The sequence below is a fragment of the Achroia grisella genome, unplaced genomic scaffold (assembly GCF_030625045.1).
Source record: "Achroia grisella isolate CSIRO2021 unplaced genomic scaffold, CSIRO_AGI_Agris_v1 utg1847, whole genome shotgun sequence".
NCBI lineage: Eukaryota > Metazoa > Arthropoda > Insecta > Lepidoptera > Pyralidae > Achroia > Achroia grisella.
In genome coordinates this window covers 273,394-293,317 of record NW_026712687.1, presented here as the reverse complement: position 1 = coordinate 293,317, position 19,924 = coordinate 273,394, and the positions used below count along the sequence as shown (strand labels likewise).

The 19,924-nt window shown below is 35.7% G+C and overlaps 1 protein-coding gene across 1 annotated transcript; it reads left to right on the top strand.

The window, feature by feature from the left end:
- Window positions 1-310: 310 nt before the first annotated feature.
- Window positions 311-18,640, top strand: LOC131841564 (neurotrimin). Its single transcript, XM_059189883.1, has 11 exons — window positions 311-490; window positions 6,161-6,318; window positions 10,595-10,652; window positions 11,850-11,971; window positions 12,997-13,138; window positions 13,339-13,483; window positions 13,912-14,042; window positions 15,031-15,135; window positions 15,966-16,170; window positions 17,190-17,242; window positions 18,329-18,640. Exons 1-11 carry the CDS (start codon window positions 349-351, stop codon window positions 18,535-18,537), a joined length of 1,470 nt encoding a protein of 489 aa, XP_059045866.1. The 5' UTR covers window positions 311-348; the 3' UTR covers window positions 18,538-18,640.
- The last annotated feature ends 1,284 nt before the right edge of the window (window positions 18,641-19,924 follow it).

The window sequence follows — 19,924 nt, the reverse complement described above, 5'->3', positions numbered from 1 at the left end:
ACCAGTGGAGGATGAACATGAGGAGGTATAAGATGAACATGAGGTTAGGTCAGTTAGCCCATCGTGGTAATTTCACCAACAATTTATCATGATGACTTCCATGGTGAACCGCGTGGAGGTGAAACTGTCATGGTACATTAATAGCTATGGGGTTATCAGTCCACATTATCTTGAATTGATTGTTAACCATTTGATAATTGATTTCAGTCTCATGTTCCTCTTCTTCAAGTATTATATATTATTATTCTTAGTACTGTTAGAGGCTGAACATCCATTCCATTATCAACATTTCAAAAACTTTTGTAAAATTTCCTTAGCCTTACTTTCTTTTAATCTGAATTAATAAAAATGGTTAAGTGCATAATATATATATTGATAATAATATTGGTGAAAAACATTAATTGTGATGAAGAGTTTACCAGTATACCAGTTACAGTGAAGACTTACGAAAATGATACAGTTTTGCTGCCTTGTTATTTACATGACACAGGTAAAGTTATATTTTCAAAAAGAGCGGGAAACTGCTTTTGTCGCAGAGTAATTAACATTATTTTTAACGTAATTACTATATCTTTACATATTATATTATATATGGAACAAGTCAGGGGCTCCCAAAAATATGATCGAGCATAGTGATGGCTGGCTCATTCATCATACTCGTGAACGAATGCTGCTTATAGGACCTTGTTTGCTCTAATCACTACGACTGATTTAAGCTTATTGTGTATTTAATATTTTAACCCGAATAAATTAGTGCTGGTTGGATGTTTGTATTCACACATTTCCAGTTAAAAATGTAAACTTACAAGGATTATTTAAAAGGGCAACACGCACGTTTCTTGCTCGTTCTTCTTGTGATGAGACAGCTTTTCGAATTCGAAAAGCTGTCTCATCACAAGTAATTTTTTAATATGGTAATTTTTTCGGTAGATTAAAAAAAATAACTATTACTATCCAAAAGTGCTTAAATGAAGTTTATATGAATAATTAGGATAGAATAGGATTTTCTATTATATTCTATTAAACAAAGCATCGCCGCTGTTTGTGCGCTTATATCTTATAAAGTACGTAACGGATTTTAACGCAGACAGCAATAGATAGAGTGATTCAAGTGAAATTTATATGTATAATACATGGGTTTTATAGTATAGAATAAGCAAAGAAATTCAATGATTTGTAATGCATCCGTGCGAAGCCGGGCCGGGTAACTAGTATTATATAAAGGAAAACCTTTGCTCGGTTCCATAATGTGGGCGGATTGCTTTTTTGCCTTTGTTACTGTTTTCCTATAAGTGATGTACTCTTCAAACCGAAATAATTTACGAAGCAAGCTTCTTAACAGCAGAAATAGTAATAGAAGCACCCACGTAGATCACTTTGTAGTCTGCAGGTACAGTAAGGTTCAGTGGTCATTAGGCTAAGGGCTCATTAAAATATTCGATCTTAATCTGACATTGCCCATCAATCGTCCAGACGGACGGACAAACAAACTACTTACAAAATAAACCTTTTATTTCACTACATCGCATTTGCATAATAATCGACGCATCCATGCACCTGGTTCGTTTTTGGTAATCGATTTTGAGTCGTATTTGTATTAGTTAAGGTTCATTTTACGTTTTTGTTTGGGAGTTTTATATTGCCTATAATTCGTGACTTTGAATTAATATTAAGTGTGGCATTATAGTCTATAAGGGAGATTAATACAGATTGAACAGTTTTGGGAATGGGAGAGAAATCTGAATATCTAAGGGGCGCTGATAGAAGGATGAAGGATCACCGTTGGAAAGTATACACTCCATTATAGTATCCATTATAGTATTAAAAGTATATACTCCAGTATAGATCATCCATCGTCCATCTGTTGATGGACGATGGATGATCGAAATTACGTCGGCCTGAGCCGAGGTTCGAACCTCTAGCGGTGCTCTCAGCGTAAAGTCAAATCCGTCAGACTAGAGTTAGCCTTCAGCCGCTCCATAAGTCCTTCCATTTTGGAGTCCCATCTGCACTCGCCCCCTAACGTCTGTTGAAGTTGTGGAGACCATTTGCGGCCAACAGCAGAATAGTCCTAAAAAAACTCTATACTGAGGAGATAAATAAAATAAATCGCTGCAAGCTGAAGAAGAAACGCTACTACTCATCGTATGTGGTTGTAGGTCACTCATGCAAAAACGAAATATTTCCTTTAGAAAGTATACACTCTATCCTGAGGAGATAAAAACCATCGCTCCTAAGAATATCCTTCAAATTTTGTCCCTTACGGGTCTAGACAGCGAACTTTGAAAAGGATGAGCACAATTATAGATCTATGTAGTTCGCAATGCTACAGATCTTAACACGTGACTATAGCCCATAATCCTCAATAAAAAAAACATACTGTTTTATACAAATACAGCATTAAAGTAGTCCGAAATAAAATGATTATGTTCATTTTATTTCGGACTACTCTAATGCTGTTGGTCGCAACTGGCCTTTGCTTCACCAGACGATAGGGGGCGAGTGCAGATGGCACTCCAAACCAAAGGAAGGACTCATGGAGCGATTTAACACCAACTCCTGCCTGATGGATACGACTTTAGTCTGAGAGCACCTTAGGGGTTCGAACCTCGGCTCATACCGTCGTAATTTCGATCCCCGTTTGAATTGGACTGGCGATCGATCGAAGAGGAAACACATAATTTACACATTCTGATAATACAACCTTAATAACTTTTAAACTTAAAATTTAAACCAACTATAGCTTTTCGACTATAGGGCGACCACGAGTTACATACCTACTATTAATACATGAATTCTCAATTGCTGTTCAAGTGTATAACATAGACATTATATAATTAACTTAATCATATTTAACTTAGCTCCCACGCTTGTTTTTAAGTTACAACTTAATCTTGCAACTTTGAAATGGTCCACTCACGGTACTACTGCAAATTACATAAGGTTTTATACACTTTAAATTACTTAATGTTACAGATGAAATTTTTTTTTAGTTTATAATTAACATATAACTATAATTGACTAGGTATAAATTTAATAAACTTGTTATATGGTTGAGTGCAATGATGGCTGGCTCATCCGTCATACTAGTGAACGGGTGTCTTTGTCTGTTTGAGTTACGCACACTGATTAGGCTATTTCCTTTTAACATAATTGCTATAGCATATGCTGGTGATCAGTCTATTCTCCCAAATTTGAATTTAAAAATGAATCTGTATTATTGTAAACATGTACAACCATATTTGAAAAGAATACGAGCTCAGTTTCTTGTCAGTTCTTCTTATATCGATATCATTCCGAACTGCCGGTATATTTGGGATAAAGATATTATGATTAATCATATCATAAGGGGATAAAGATATTATGATTTTACTTGATTGGTTAACACTATTAGTCAGAACATTGCGAGTGGCCAATATAAAGGATTGGAATCAACTGCAATTGTTTTATTTACATATTAAATACTTTTATCATTATATTAATACACATATATATCAGTACAAACTTTGTACCCCTTTTTGCGAAAATTGGGCGAACAGAGTAGTATGAAATATTTTTTTAATATTATTAATTAATGCACTGGGATCACTATTTGTAAATACATTATGAATCTTATATAAAAAATAAGTCTATTAGTTTTCTGACATCTATGGTATAAGTTGGTAATTATGGACTAGATTGCTTTGTGAATTAATATTATTAAGATGTAAATCAATTATTGTCGGTACGTGAGTAGTCAGCTTTAAAGTAAAGTGTGTGTTTGATAAATTGCTGCTCGGTTTGTGAGCCTATGAATGATTGCTTTTTGTACCCCATATGTACAGCTGTAAATAATCATTATATTGTGGTTACGGGTTCGATCCCCGGATAGTATAAACATTTTAATTAGGACCTAAATCTATTAATATACATATATCGTATACGTATTTTATTGCACAGATTATAATTTAGAGACAATGTAAACAAAGGTGGAGTTATCACTAGAAGAGATCTCTTCCAGTCAACCCAAAACAGTGGCATAGGTGGTACTGAGTGAGCAATAACTGGTGCAAAATTAAAATAATAAAAAAATACTCAATTTCTAAAGCCGATTTTATTTAAACTACTATGGTGGCAAACAAGCATACGGCCGATCTGATGGTTAATGGTTACTGTAGCCTATAGACGCCAGAAACACCAAAGGTGTTATGTGCGCGTTGCCGACCCTTAAGAAGACCTCGCCAGGTAGTTCCACAATCTTCGTGTACGTGGGAGGAAGCTCCTCTGAAACTGCACTGTCCGAGACCACTTACGTTCTAGCGTGTGGGGATGAATTCCCTGTCGATGGCGAGCGGTGCGATGGTAAAAGGTTGATAGATAGATAATTGATTTATTGCCAACATAACACAAATTACAATAAGACACAAAATAAGAAAAAAAAATAACATAGAAAGTTGGCAATAGGAGCTGTTGCTGATATAAGTACAACCTCAGTGAGGTGCATCTATACAGAGTTGGTTTTCAGGCAGCCCCCATTACTCATAAAAAAAAACTAAATAGCGGGTTTTTTAACTAAGCGGTAAACGATTAAAAAGCGAATAAAATATTTCGTTGCATTCACAATGGTATGAGTAATAATTAAACATAACATAATCAAAAACTTTTGTGTTTGACACGTTCAGCCGCACACACACACAATAGCGTCAGACCCATAGTCCCAAACCAGACGATTATATCGAAATATTTCAACAGATGCACGAATATAGTACAATGGATGCGCAATTGAATCCACTTTATCGATTTAAACTTACGATACATAATTTTGTTCTATGTATATTATAGGAAGTACCATTGGAAACAATTTTTTTTACAATTGCAATTTACATTGACTCTTGCTAATTACAGCTTAAAATTCTTACCTGCCATTTGTAACGTTTAATACGGTGTTAGTGGTAATATATAATTTAAGAAATAAAATGAAGCTGAAATTTGGCATGCAGGTAGATATTATGAAGGCATCCGCTAAGAAATACTTTTGATTAATCCGCACCCCCAAGGGGATAAAATAGGGGATGAAAGTTTGTATAGATATTCTTAGATTTTCGACTGATTGAACTGAAATTAAAGATTGCAGCTACTATGATGAAGACGTTCGCTTAAATAGGATTGTGATAAATTCAACCCCCATAGGGATTAAATAAGGGATGATGCAGAATGTAAATGTATTAGTTTGAACCTATCAGTACCTAATGGAACGAATAAATTAAGACGAACAAAATAATTTTTAGTTCTTTAGACTACTTTTATTTTAGAAAAATAAAGGTAAATTCCACACGGGCGAAGTCGCGGGTACAGCTAGTTGTTGATATATATGTCCTGTTTTTATATAAATACCACATCCACTTACAAATATAGCTCACTTGGGTATCATGTATGAATATACAATATCCATACAGTCATCAGTTTATTGAATGCTTGTTAGAGACAGGATGGCGGCCAGATTTATATCTTTGTACCACAATTGTAGGGGTCTATTCATGTGCACGGGTCTTGGTTCACACTTAACAATGTAGTTACAGTTGTTACATATATAACCATGTTATTTGGTGACAAAATGAAGTACTTTTTGCAAAAATATTTGTTTAAAAGAGTAATAATAATAATAATAATATCAAACAATTCACACAACGCCATCTAGACACAAGTTAAACTTGTGTTATGGGTACTAGATTACTGATACAAATACATAGTATTTTTTTTCGTAAAAACATACATATTATGCATAGTAAAGCGGTGTGCTAGACCGCTAGACCACCGGTGGAGTCGCTAAAGTCGACCAAGAGTATCTTGACAATTCAAAAATTCATAATTCAAAATATCTTTACTCATGTAGGTCTTACAGACTCTTATGATATGTCAAATTTATCATCAGTTCGGAGTTCGGAATGATTTCGAGATGAGAAGAACTGACAAGAAACTCATCTCGTGTTCTTTTCAAATAAATGTTGTACATGTTTACAATAAACAGATTCATTTATATTCAAATTTGGGAGAATAGAGTGACCACCAGCATATGCTATTGCAAAAGCAAATAGTCTAATCAGTGTTCGTAACAAGAACAGACCAGACCCCCAAACACTGATCATGTTTCATCACTAAAATTCTTTTTTCTCTTTTCCAGAATACAAATACCGTGTGCGTTGGTATAAAGACGAGACCCTGATAGGAGACAGCCAGGACGCTCATCTGCTTCTCCCGCCAAGAGTGAGGATGCACGCAAACTTCAGTCTGCAGATCGACAATCTAATATCTCAGGATACAGCAGACTATACTTGCGAGGTACGTGTACATTATGTCTTTGACTTAAATAATAATAAATAACCCTGGATAATTAACACAGCGCCATCTACTCCCACGGCAAGTATAGCTTGTGTTATGGGTACTAGACAACTGATATAAATACTTAGATATTTGTAAATATATACAGAATATACATAGAAACCCTCAGACCGATACAAACAATCATACTCATGAATACAAGTAATTACACCGTGCAATCGAACCCGCGACCATCGGAACTAAAGCGGACATCTACTACTACACCATTATACAGACCGCTGCCAAGCTGTCGAAAGACCCAATAAGTAAGAAGAAAACACTGACGCTGGAAGAGATTTCCACTCCTTAGCTGCTCGCTTAAGAAAGATTATGCAAATCGCTAGGTGCGAGCAGCAGGGAGCTGGAGTCGCTCTCTATATCTTATTGGACGATGGTTGAACGGTGCTGGAAGAATAAGATTATGAAGTTCCTGTACACACCAAAATTGTTAGTCATCATGCTTAGTCAACATCAGCCAATTTACTATGTCTTCTGAGTCAATCATTGGAGATCATATGTTTAAGAATGACTCCATCAAGTATTTTTTCTAGTGCCCTTTTAGAGAGTACAGTTAACACTCAATAGCTAGTATATGAATCCTTACTAATATTCCACGCGCACGAAGACTCGAGCACAGCTAGTCTATACATATAAATAAAATTGGAATGTCTGTTTGTAATATTGAAATAACCCTTTTTTAATACATGTATATGAATATAAATACGGTACATACAACAGAATATCATTTTTTCCAATTTTTGTATGTCTGTCTGTTTGTTTCGGTTAATCTCTGAAATGGCTGGACCGATTTTGATATGACTTTTTTTGGCAGGTAGCTGATGTAATAAGGAGTAACTTGGGCTACTTTTATTTTAGAAAAATTCTCTAATTAACTTTTTGTTAAATTCCACGCGGACAAAGTCGCGGGAACAGCTATTATTAAATAAACGGGAATGATCAAGCAACAGACAACTGACGCCTCTAACTTGATCATTGCGAAACATCAGTATCTATAACAGGGCAAGATGTTAGTGAGTAGTAATTAGTTAACTGTTTGAAAACACATTACGCCCTTCGATGTTAACTTGCGTTTAATTTGTAGGTAGTGATTGCAACACTGTAAAAAATCGTTTATCGATGTTCTCTATTTAATGTATCGTAATTTGTTGGTACGATAATGGAGTGGGCAGATGTTTGTTCTGGTGAGGCATCATTTGATGATGATATCATAAGCATTAGATATTAGTTGGTCCATCGTAGAAAAGCCTGTCAAGAAAATTCTGGAAATAACCACAATGGTTCCCAGTGGCGTTCTCGCGGAATGGAACCTGACTGCTAGTAATAGAGCCATACATTTATCAACATGGTTTCCAGGGGGAATCGCGTAGAGGTCAACCTGACATAGTACTTCACTAACTATAGGATAATTAAGGCCAGTAAGACTAAACTAAAAATTGCCTTCTAAGCACTACGTAAACCACCTTACCTTACCTTTTATTTTACTATTGTTACTTACTATATAATATAAATATTATACATTTTGTCAGTTCACTTTCATCTGCAATCGTCTCAACCGAGAACATCGTATTATTATCCTGCAAAATACACCAAACGTGTGCCCGCGATTTCACCTGTATAAAATTTATAGCATATATGTTATTCTGGTGTACCATATAAGCTATATTAAAATCCGTTCAGTAGTTTTTGCGTGAAAGAGTAACAGATATCCATCTATAATCATAAGCCACACAACCACATTGTGGAATCACCTTCCAGCAATGGTATTTCCGAACCGATACGATATTGAAACCTTCAAGAAAAGAGGCCGGCAACGTACTTGCAATTCCCCTGGTGCTCATGGGCGGCGGTAATCACTTACCATCAGGTGAGCCGCATGCTCGTTTGTCCCCTGTGTTATAAAAAAAAAGCTTTCACATTTATAATATTAGTAACATGTTTATTTCAAAACAAAAATAATAATTTTCTCTTCAGAAAAACTATCTCACTCGTACGGGAAAGAAATTTATCGATTTAACGACATTTCAAGTAATAAAAAATATTATTAAAGTGTCAATTTTATCGATATATGTATGTCGCAACACTATTCGAACACCCAGTTTAATGTCTCGAGCTCGGCCAATTATGCAATTAATCAATCTAACAAAACTCTTTTGAGGCGGACTGTTTTTGTGTTTTTGTCTATATTCTTTTGTCTGTGGCGACCAGCGATCTGTCTGCAATTACATGGGGCGTTGTATACAAAACTAGTTCTATTTATGGTTATTGGATAATTAGATACTTGGAACGTGTTATTGTTTATGGTACACACGAGTAGCGTAGAATATTATCTATGTATATCTATAGAAATAAATAAAATTGAACTGTCTGTTTGTAATTTGAAATTAACAGCTTTTCACTAAATGCATACGAAAGTATATTTATTTGTTATTTACTAGATGTGCTCGCGATTTCACCCGTATGAAATATATAGGGAATATGTTATTCTGATGTATAGGCTATATTACTGTAATGTTTCATCAAAATCCGTTCAGTAGTTTTTGAGTGAAAGAGTAACAAACATCTGTCCATACTCACAAAATTTCGCGTTTATTACAGAGACCTAAGATATGAAATCTATCGTCAGCCCGGAGTGCTTTCGAGTTAAGAACTGACAAGAAACTCAGCTCTTATTCTTTTCAAATGACCTTCTATATGAATTCAAAAACATAAATTCATTTTTATTAATGTTTATGTATAAAAATTACGTGTCACGTTGTTTGTCCGCGATGGACTTCTAAACTACTGAACCGATTGCAAATTTGAAATGCACATTGTGTGCAATTTGATACAACTTGAAAGATAGGATAGCTTACATCTCAATTTATAGTCGCTATATTATTCTACATATTCAAGAACCTTAGCCACAGCAACGCGTGGCCGGGTCTGCTAGTATATATATATATAAAAGACAACGTTGTCGGTATCTTGTCTGTGTATAAATTATAATTTGTAACAAGCGGATGAGTTAATTTAGTGGCGATTAGGACCATTGGGATGTAATTACCACCCCGCTTGACTTAAACAGTCATTAGGGAGAATAATACAGTTATGTGCTGTTAGCTATGACGGCCTCAGTGGTGTAGCGGTTTAGCAGACATTGCTTTCCGATAGTCGCAAGTTCGATTCCTTTAACAGTACGAACATTTGTATTCATGAGTATGATTGTTTGTATTGGTCTGGGTGTTTTGTATGTCTCTTATGTATGTATTTAGAAAAAAATATATCTATGTATTTGTATTAATTGTCTAGTACACATAATACAAGTTTTACTTAGCTTGGGACTAGATGGCGCTGTGTGAAGCGTCCAGGAATATTATTCTTTTTTTCAGCAAAACAGGCACTACTGAGGACGTTCCATACCAAGTCTCTCGTTTTCTTATTTTACATTATAATTTTTATATTTATTCCGTTGTGACACTTAGGAACCGACTATTGCACATGTATCTAAGATTATTATTATATTATATTACTAGCTGTCCAGGCAAACGTTGTTTTGCCTTAAATTAAAAAAAAAATTTAGGGGTAGACTACCCCTAACATTTAGGGGGATGAAAAATAGATGTTGGCCGATTCTCAGACCTACTCAATACGCTCACAAAATTTCATGAGAATCGGTCCAGCCGTTTCGGAGGAGTATGGGAACGAAAACTGTGACACGAGAATTTTATATATAAGATATTATATTAGGTATAATTAAGTACTTACTAGTCCAGTAATATAGGGTGGTCCATGAAACAAGTTTTCTGTGACCATTGCCAGTGTGTTGAGGCCTATTAGAAATTATATCTATACATAATAGCAGTGTATATAAGAACTAAACAATTTCCTGGTTTTTTAAGAATACATTTCTCGTTCAAAAAGTAAGTTAGGAAATTTGTACGTCTTGTGATCATAGATTACTCTATCTTTAGATTGCTGCGCATGCAAATATGACAATTGGATTAAGAGGGAATATGAAAAGAAAATATGGTATCTACTGTAGATATAAATAAAAATATGATAGTGACCCGTAGTAGCACAGAGTAGCGTAGGAGAGAACCCGATTTTATCGCGGTAGTAGTCTTGTAAAAGATGTTTTCGATCCCCTAACGCAGTAGACGTATTAAGGAACAATATATATAGAGATACTATATAATTACATACTTACCTTCTTCATGTTTTCAAGTTTGTTCTGCAGGTTATCCGCCCAGAACCATGGGGACCAATTCGACAAACGCACGCCATAGAAGTTCAATGTAAGTTTTAGATATTTATTGTTTGTCTATTTGTCTTAACATTAATTCATTAAACATAATTATTTAGTTACAAGTAATTGTGAAAAGTCTGTTAATTTGTTTGTTACGCTTTTACGCCACGTCACGTCTTATTTAATATACCTTTACTTCCGACGGTCGCGGGTTCGATTCCTCGCACGACACATTTGTATTCATGAGCACAACTGTTTGTATTTGTCTGGGTACTTTCTATGTATATTATATGTATTTAAGAAAATGTATTGAAGTATTTCTATCAGTTGTACCCATAAGAGGAACTCTGCTTAGTTTAGTACTAGATGGCGTTGTGTGTATTATTATTTGGCTCTGGCGTTTTAAAGTTTTAAAGATTCAAATATCTAGTTCATTATTAGAGAGTTTTAGAAAACTTAAAGACTGTACAAATAGAAACTTACAGATTTTACAAATGCCGCCTGCACAAAGTCAGTAATTCATCAGAACTGTTCCAGACAGAGAGAATTCAAATCTTATATTAAACAATTTTTGTGTAAGAAAGCCTATTACAGGATAGACGAATTCATAGACGACAACATATCAAGTAAATAACTAGTTTATTAGCATACAACGTTATAATTTAATTTTCTGATTGCTTTCTTGATTTAATTGATTGATTTTAGAAATATGAAAGCGTAGCGGTTTTTGTATTGATTGCCATTCTTATGTAAAATGTGAATACTATAACTATCAGATAGCAATTGAAATAGTGTCTAGTGTTTTGAGAGTCATGACTAAAATATCCAGACTTGTGGCGGCGTGGTGGGCCGGGTCATTGGGCAAAATATGGTCGAGCGCAGTGATGGCTTCATACTCGTGAACGGGTGCTGCTAAAATCACTATGACTGATTTCCTCTTATTAATTGTTTAACCAGTTGGTTATATATTTAATATTTTTTCTATTTGAGTATTTAATAGAATTAGTGCTAATTGGTGGTTTGTATTCACACACTTAAACTTAAAAATGTAAAGTAATAATAAAATTATTTAAAAGAGCAACACGCAAGTTTCTTGCTCGTTCTTCTTGTGATGAGACAGCTTTCCGAACGAGCGGTAAATTAAAAAATGTAATGACTATTCAAAAGTGCTTCAATGTAAGTTTATTTGAATAAATGATTTTCTATTCTATTCTATTCCTAGTTATTATTATTACTATTCCTACAGATTCACCAACCATCAGAACTGTTCCAGAAGATGGATTTCTAGAAGTGCGCAAGGGGGAGTATGTGGATATAGGATGTGAAGCCACAGGTACACCACATCCGATAGTGAGCTGGAGGAAAAATGTGAGTAGCACCAATTATGCTTTTCCTGATTTAAAAACTGTGCCATTGACTATTCAGGTGGACCTACCTCTCTGAGAGTTTACCTCTGTCTCACCCATTCCATCTGACATGCAGCTTTGATTGGGTTAGAATAATGAGATAGGATAGTAACTTTACTTGTTATGAACGCATAAGACTTTAGTCCTCAGGAACACGTGATGGAACACATGAGGGGTAATCGTTATACTTCTGTCAGCTCGTGACCGCATTCTTTTTTTTATTTTTTGGAAAAGTCTTTTAAAGATTTTTCCAGAAAATAAATAATAGATCACCGGTCTGGTGGCGAGAAGATATGTGGAATCCTTATCCACAAAAAACTACATGGTGTATCTCAGAGCGTCACTGATTGATTATACCAGGATTTCGGCAGCGCTGGCCCGCTCTCTAGATGGTGTAGGCCTGGCCTCATCTCGTTGTTAGGACGACCTATTTTGTCCTACTTAAACATGGAAACGCGTGGGTATACGCCTCCGGGGCCTTTTCGTTGTGGCACAGCCTCCATCAAGATGAGCACATCGGCCCCAGTGGGTTATAGAGGTGGGGAGGAGTAGGGTACTCCCCCGCCTTCTTCTGCGCCGGATTAGTAGAGCGGAAAGATCAGACTCCCGCTCCCTCGCTGCCTCCTACCACAAGATTACTTCCTGACCTTGTGACCATATCTTTTTTCTATCGTGTAGAAAAATCTTTAAAAGACCGTCCCTCTGCACTGAGAGATGACAGACGAAATGTGTGTGAAATTCTTATTCACTAAAACCACATGGTGTACCTACAACCACCATCGCCAAAGTTGCAAGGACGCGTTAGCTTTCTGCCTCGACTTCGGCGGTATGGCCCAACATGTAGAAGATCAAACCCCATCTCGTTGTTAGGGCGACCTATTTCGCTCAACTCAAGCTTGTGCAACCTATTCGAAACGTCAAGAGAGGTTTCTTTATCTTTCTTTATCTTCGTATTACGACCCGAATAACTAAATTTCTAATTTGCAGGGTGAAGCGATGGCATTGTTAGACCACCGTCCCCGTATCAAGTTCAGGGCAGAACACCGCCTATTAGCTGGCGTATACGAGTGTGTAGCCATCAATGGTGTTGGGGATCCCGTGGTGGCTGCTATAAGAGTTGTTATACATGGTAAGTTGTGTTACCAATCATTATCATCCTCAGTATATCGTAAAAGGTTAACTAGGAATTTTTACCTAAATTTTCCAACTAAAGTCGCGTGAAGGACCTAAGGCTGTGAAAGTCCTTCGGAATGGCAATACCTAACATTTATCACGGGTATGCCTATTAGGGGCTTCGTGGATCTATAATTTTGTATTGATACTTAACAGATGCTCCCGTGGTATCTGCGGAACGCAGCTTCGTCCACACCGCAATAGGGCTGCGGGCGGCGTTAGCTGCGAAACTTGAGTTCTCTGTGCCACCTGCACGCACCTCGTGGTACAGAGACGGGAGACCAGTGAAGACTGATGACAGGTAAGCTGCTATGACTGCATAGGGTGTCTAGAGCAGTGTTTCCCAACCTTTGTGCCTATACCCCATCGTAGCCTTTCTAAAATTCTTAAGCCCTATAATATAAATACAATATAGATATGTATGTTACATATAAATTTGATGGCCTTGGTCGTCTAGCAGTTTAGCACACTGCCTTACTTCCAATGGTCACGGGTTCGATTCTTTACACGGCACAAACATTTGTATTCATGAATATGATTGTTTGTATCAGTCTGGGTTATGTTGTTAGTGTACAATAATTTGAGGTAGACATTATGTAACCCTTAGATTTATTTCAATTATGCCCACGGTGATCATCCGGTCCCAACGTGGTTTACTTTCGTTGCGGAGTGACCCACTGGTGGGTATCCGGTCTTTAACGTGTTAATAGAGTATTTACTACGTCACAGGGTAGTGATAATGGTCCAAGACAACACCCACCAGCTGATCTTCCGCACAGTGAGGAAGTCAGACCTTGGCAATTACACGTTCAGAGCAGAGAACAAACTGGGCATGGCCGACGTGTCGTTCAAATTGACTGGTATGTATGAACGAATTCAATCATATTTTTTTATTTACATACATGTATTACTTATTATTACGGCTATATATATCTAACTATACATATAATAAAATATCTTTAAAAATATACTCCTATTAATAAGTATTAATTAATTTAATTACTGGTTGCCACGAACCAGTAATTTAATTAATTAATACTTGAACTTTCTACCAGTGATAATAATTATAAAATAAATAACAATATAATAATATTGTTATTTATTTTATATATTATAGTTAGTATTTATACTAGGGTTGTTGTATATATAAATAGTATATTGTATCAAAAGGTAATTACATTAAGAGGTTTCTCTTGGACTACTCTAATGCTGTTGGCCGCAGCTGGCCTTACAACTTCATCGGACGATAGGGGGCGAGTGCAGTTGGCACTTCAAACCAAAGGAAGGACTTATAGAGCGGTTGAAGACCAACTCGGGTGACGGATACGACTTTAGTCTGAGGGCACCGGTACGGGTTTGAACCCCGGTTCATGCCGTGGTAATTTCAAACCCCGTTTGTTTGATCGGGGGGCATATAGAGGTATATGGAATAGAGTAAAATAATTAACAATGAATCGAGCAGTATTTTTTTTTATTGGTTTGTTTGGGCTATTGTCAGGTGTTTGTACCACCTGTACCACTGCGAACTACATAGATCTATTGTGCTCAAAAATCAGGCAGTAGAGCTCGGATATAGTTTGCTAGCCTAGTGTTGACAACATGGCGACCAAACTACTACCATTTTTTGCGGGAAAAGGGGATTGTTAGTAATGCAGACTGATGATGTCATTGCTGGCAGTGTACCATGTCAGGTTGACCTCCACACGGTATCCCCTAGAAACCAATTTGATAAATTATTTATTTATCACCCTCCACTGGTGCCCTGCCAGCGTAAGCCGTTAGCGCAGACTGGTGTACCATTCCATTATCATCCATAAAAACCTCCATTCATTTTTTATTAATGTTCAGGGGTACCAAACGTGGCTTCATTTAAAGTAGAGCAGACTTTGAACAAAGCGACCGCTACGAGTTTCACGTTAATATGGGAGGTGGATTCCTACTCTACGATTATAGGTAAATACATATAAATGTACTATTGCGAATATAATTCTAGATATGGCAGTCAGAGCCGTTATCTACAGTGGACATCGCAAAAATAATTTTTTTTTCAAATAAAGTTTATATAAATATGCAAATGTATTTATTTGGTTATTATTATTCCCAATCGAAACTATTATATACATTTTTTTTTCTTAAAACTGACATTGACGGCCTCGGTAGAATAGCGGTTTAAACACCGTCTTACTTCCGGTGAGCGCAGGTTCGATTCCTCGCACAGTGCAAACATTTGTATCCATGATTATTATTGGTTGTATCATTCTGTGTGTTTTCTATGTATGTATGTATGTACAAAAAAAATAACTATGTATTTATATCCGTAGTCTTGTACCCATAAGACAAGCTCTGCTTAGCTTGAGACTAGATGGCTCTGTATGAATTATAGATACAAGGATATTATTATTATTATATTATATGGGGTTCGATTCCTCTCACGATACAAATATTAGAATTCATAAGTATGATTGTTTGTATTTATGTGTTTTCTATGTATATTATGTATTCAAATATTTCTGTCAGTTGTAGTGTACCTAAAACATGCCGGCGGCCCTTGTCAGATCAGCAAAAGTGTAACAAAATTAATTACTTGCATTTCACTCCTAATACTAGCGAGCGTACCAATAGTGCAACCTGTGAATTGAAAGGAGATCAAAATGTAGAACAATATTAATAAAAATTAAACTTAAGAAAAAAACTTCTATTACAAGCTTTGCTTAGCTTGAGACTAGACGGTGTCTCCTTTTTGTGAATTATCCTGAGATATTTTTATATATTTCCACATACAGAATACAACCTGTGGCTTCGTCCGTACTACGGCCGTCTTAGTACAGTCGACCCCAGTAGCTTCACAACGGAGCCCCCCGCTAACATTTGGAGCAAGATCGTGATACCGGGCGACTCCAGTGACGGACCAATACATAGCGCCATCTATACCGTTAGAGGGCTAACACCGTCAACAGTTTACGAAGCAATTGTGACCTCACGGAATAGGTAATATATAGAATAGAATAGAATAACATTTATTACATCACAACACTACAATAACGATGCTGACAGCAGCGTATATATTTGTAATATAAAATAAACGTAAATAAAAACATTGCATTAAATTAAACATGAAATCTTTATATAAAAAAATGAACAACAGAAAAACAAATAAAAAAAACAATACTAAATAATAATAATAATAAAGTAAAATAAAAAATCCAAATATCTTTATTCATATAGGTCTATTACAGACTCTTATGATATGTCAAATATAGCGTCAGTACGGAGTGCTTTCAAGCTAAGAATTGACAAGAAACTCAATCTCTCTTATTCTTTTCTAATGAACATGATTACAGAAATATCTACAGATTCAATGTATATATTACATAGTAAAGCAAAAACTTTGTACGAGGGTCGAGTTTTTAAGAATCTGCTCCGCCCAAGTTGTGACCTGTTGTGTAAACAATACACTGGTAACAAATCTAGTGTATATGTATATTACCACTTACCATCAAGTGGGCAGTCAGTTTGTTCAATATTCCAATACATAAAAAACCACAAAGATGTATCTCTGTTCGATACCTTAATCTACACATGTAAATAAAATTGGAGTGTCTGTTTGTAATATTGAAATAACCGTTTTTTACTACTTGCATATGAATATAAATACGGTACATACACCAAAATAATATTTATTATAATTTTTTCTGTTTGTTCCGGCTAATCTCTGAAATGGCTGGACCGATTTTGACGGGACTTTTTTTGGCAGGTAGCTGAGGTAATAAGGGGTAACTTAGACTACTTTTATTTTAGAAAAATTCTCTAAGTAACTTATTTGTTAAATTCCACGCGGACGAAGTCGCGTGTACAGCTAGTTAGGTATATATTTAGTTTGGTAACGGTGTTTCTATTATCAGTGCTTTAGAAATATACTCGTAAATTAACTCATAAAGTTTCCTAGTTGTTGGCCAGATTCGAACTGACAGCCTGTGGTTGTAGTAGTAATATTTTTTTATTTACAGATTCGGCTGGAGTAAACCATCCGCCATATTGCATTTTGCAACGGAAGCTGGATGTAAGTTGACGTTAAATTTTATATTATAAACTTTTTTTTATCGATTTAACGGTGATAGATTTTTGTTTCAATTAAGTAGTGCGTATTTCGCAAACCGAAATCCTGAAAGCTGGGGGAGAGGGGATTATTAGTAATAGGGACTACAGGTCCATCCAGCAATTACCATCATGTACCGACCTCCACGGGGTCCTCTCTGGAAACCATGTTTGTTAATTTAAATAAATTCATCATGATGGGCTTACTGATCTGACTTCGTTGTCATCCTATCATTGTTTGGTGCCCTACCAATTTATACCATTAAAACAAACGGGTGAATTATTATCATTAAAAAAACCGTGATATCTAAAGCCGAAATTTTATTTTAAAAAAATGATGGGTTATTAATCAATGGCCAATAACGACCTCGGTGGTCTAGTGGTTTAGCACACATTCTAACTTTCAATTGTCGCAGGTTCAATCCCTCGCATGGTAAAAACTGCTTGTATTGTTCTGGGTATTTTCTATGTGCATAATTAAAAACCGTAAATAGAATGTATTTAAGTTTCCCGAACACAAGCTCTGCTTTGCTTGTAATACATGGCGCTGTGTGGATTGCCCTGAATTCTTATGGATGATAACGAAATGGTGCCTAACGGTTTATGCTGGCGGGACACCTGTGCAGGATGTTAAGATGTACATGAGGTCAGGTCAGTTAGCATCGTGGCAATTTCACCAAGAATTTATCACGACAGTTTCTAGAAGGAACCACGTGGAGGTCAACCTGACATGGTACATTGCTAACAATAATCAGTCCACATTACTAACAATCCCCTTTCTCCGCAAAAAGTGGTAGCGAGTCGTATTTTAGTCGCCCAGCTGTCAACACTAGGCTTTCAAACTATATCCGAGCTCTATAACTACCTCTTAATGTACCCTGGCATGAATATCACAATGATTTCCAGGGAGAACCATTTGGAGGTCAATCTGACATGGTACATTACTAGCAATTTCGTTATTAGTTCATAATACCTGTCCTGAGTTATTATTATAAATAATATACCTAACATTTTGTATTACAATATCAATTAACATGTTTAACTATTTCAGACGGTAGAAAACCGGTAATATCCGATTATACGGATTTCACACCGGTTTTAGAAGACGTAGAGACGGAACCTCATAATATTTCGCAGGCACAGGTTTTCGAACACTTCAGTGAACTGTCAAACGGAAAAGCGCGGGAAAAATTGGATTCAGTAATTAAAATAATGGCGATTGTTATTTTTATTTCAAATATTAGTAGATTAAGTTTTTAGTTCATAGTTTAGTGTTATTTAATTACAATAAGGCCTTTCCATTAGTTGTTAGTCTGGTAATAGTTAACTGTAAGTATGCAATCATTTTTGACTAATTCGACGTTAATTTTACTTTATATTCACACTGAGTTGAGCTGCAAACTATGTAACAAAAACTCATCTGCGCAACTTCGTCGGCATCATACTTTTTTTTTTATTTTTATTTATTTATTAGAAACCAACAGCGTTACAATTTCATTTACATTAACGTAAGCTACTATAGGTTTCTATACCTATACTTAGGTACTTGACATTTATTCGATTGATTGATTGACGATTATATTTCGCCTAATTTTTTTTTTAATTATAACCTAACTGTTATTCTTCTGAAACTTTTGGATGAAAGTGTAAAACAAGCATCCATCCATCCATACTCACAATATTAGTGAGATTCTCTGGTTTGTACGTACCTATTTGTAATAACTAGGTTAGATATAATGGAGTTCACATGTTTAGTAACAAGTTTTTAAAAAAATATATATAAAAATATCTGTATTGGCGACAGTTAAATCTTATGAACTTTGTTTTACTAGTTGACCCGCGCAAATTCGCCTGCGTCACATTTTTCCTTTATCCTTACAGCTCCGCTGCTATTGGTCGTAGAGTGATGTTATTTAGCCTATGACACTCACAAAGAACGTGGCTTTCTGGTGCTGAAAGAATTTTCTATATCTACTATAATAGCAGGAGTAGTACCTACAGTAAATCGTTATAACATACCTGTAGCAGAGATAATTAGACTTCTTGCCTTGCAATGATGTTCCTTCCAATAGACTGTAAGTTTATGTAAATATTTATTAAATAAGTAATTTTTATTTAACATCTGTAAAGTAAATAAATGTAATTTATATCTAAGATTTGAATTTTGATTTTATTTTAAGATTCCAATTTGTAAAAACTTGTTCGCAGTTTTATTGGATTAATAGCATTCCTAATGGAATGCTAGTTAACATTACTCGACTCCTAGCGTATGATGTAACGGCAAGAAAATTTTGCTTCTGTAAAAGTAAGTATATAGTACGGCCTCGGTGGTCTAGCGCTGTAGCACACCGCCTTACTTCCGATGGTCGCAGGTTCGATTCTTCGTACTGCACAAATATTTGTATTTTAGAATATGAGTGTTTGTGTCGGTCTGGGTGTTTTCTATCTATAATATGTATGTATTTACGATCTAAAAAAAATCTATGTATCTATATATCATTTATCTAGTACCCATAACACAAGCTTTAGCTAGCTTAACTTGGCTCTAGATGGCGCTTTGTGAATTGACCTGAGAGATTATTATTATAATGTATCAGTTCATAACTGATGTCACTAATTAAAGCAGAAGAGTGACATCGTATAACTA

Excerpts from the sequence above, each read along its gene's own strand:
- LOC131841564 (XM_059189883.1), top strand. The coding sequence starts at position 349 with ATGGTTAAGTGCATAATATATATATTGATAATAATATTGGTGAAAAAC. Across the intron at positions 491-6,160 it reads TTGTTATTTACATGACACAG|AATACAAATACCGTGTGCGT; the intron begins GTAAAGTTATAT and ends TCTCTTTTCCAG. Across the intron at positions 13,484-13,911 it reads CCAGTGAAGACTGATGACAG|GGTAGTGATAATGGTCCAAG; the intron begins GTAAGCTGCTAT and ends ACTACGTCACAG.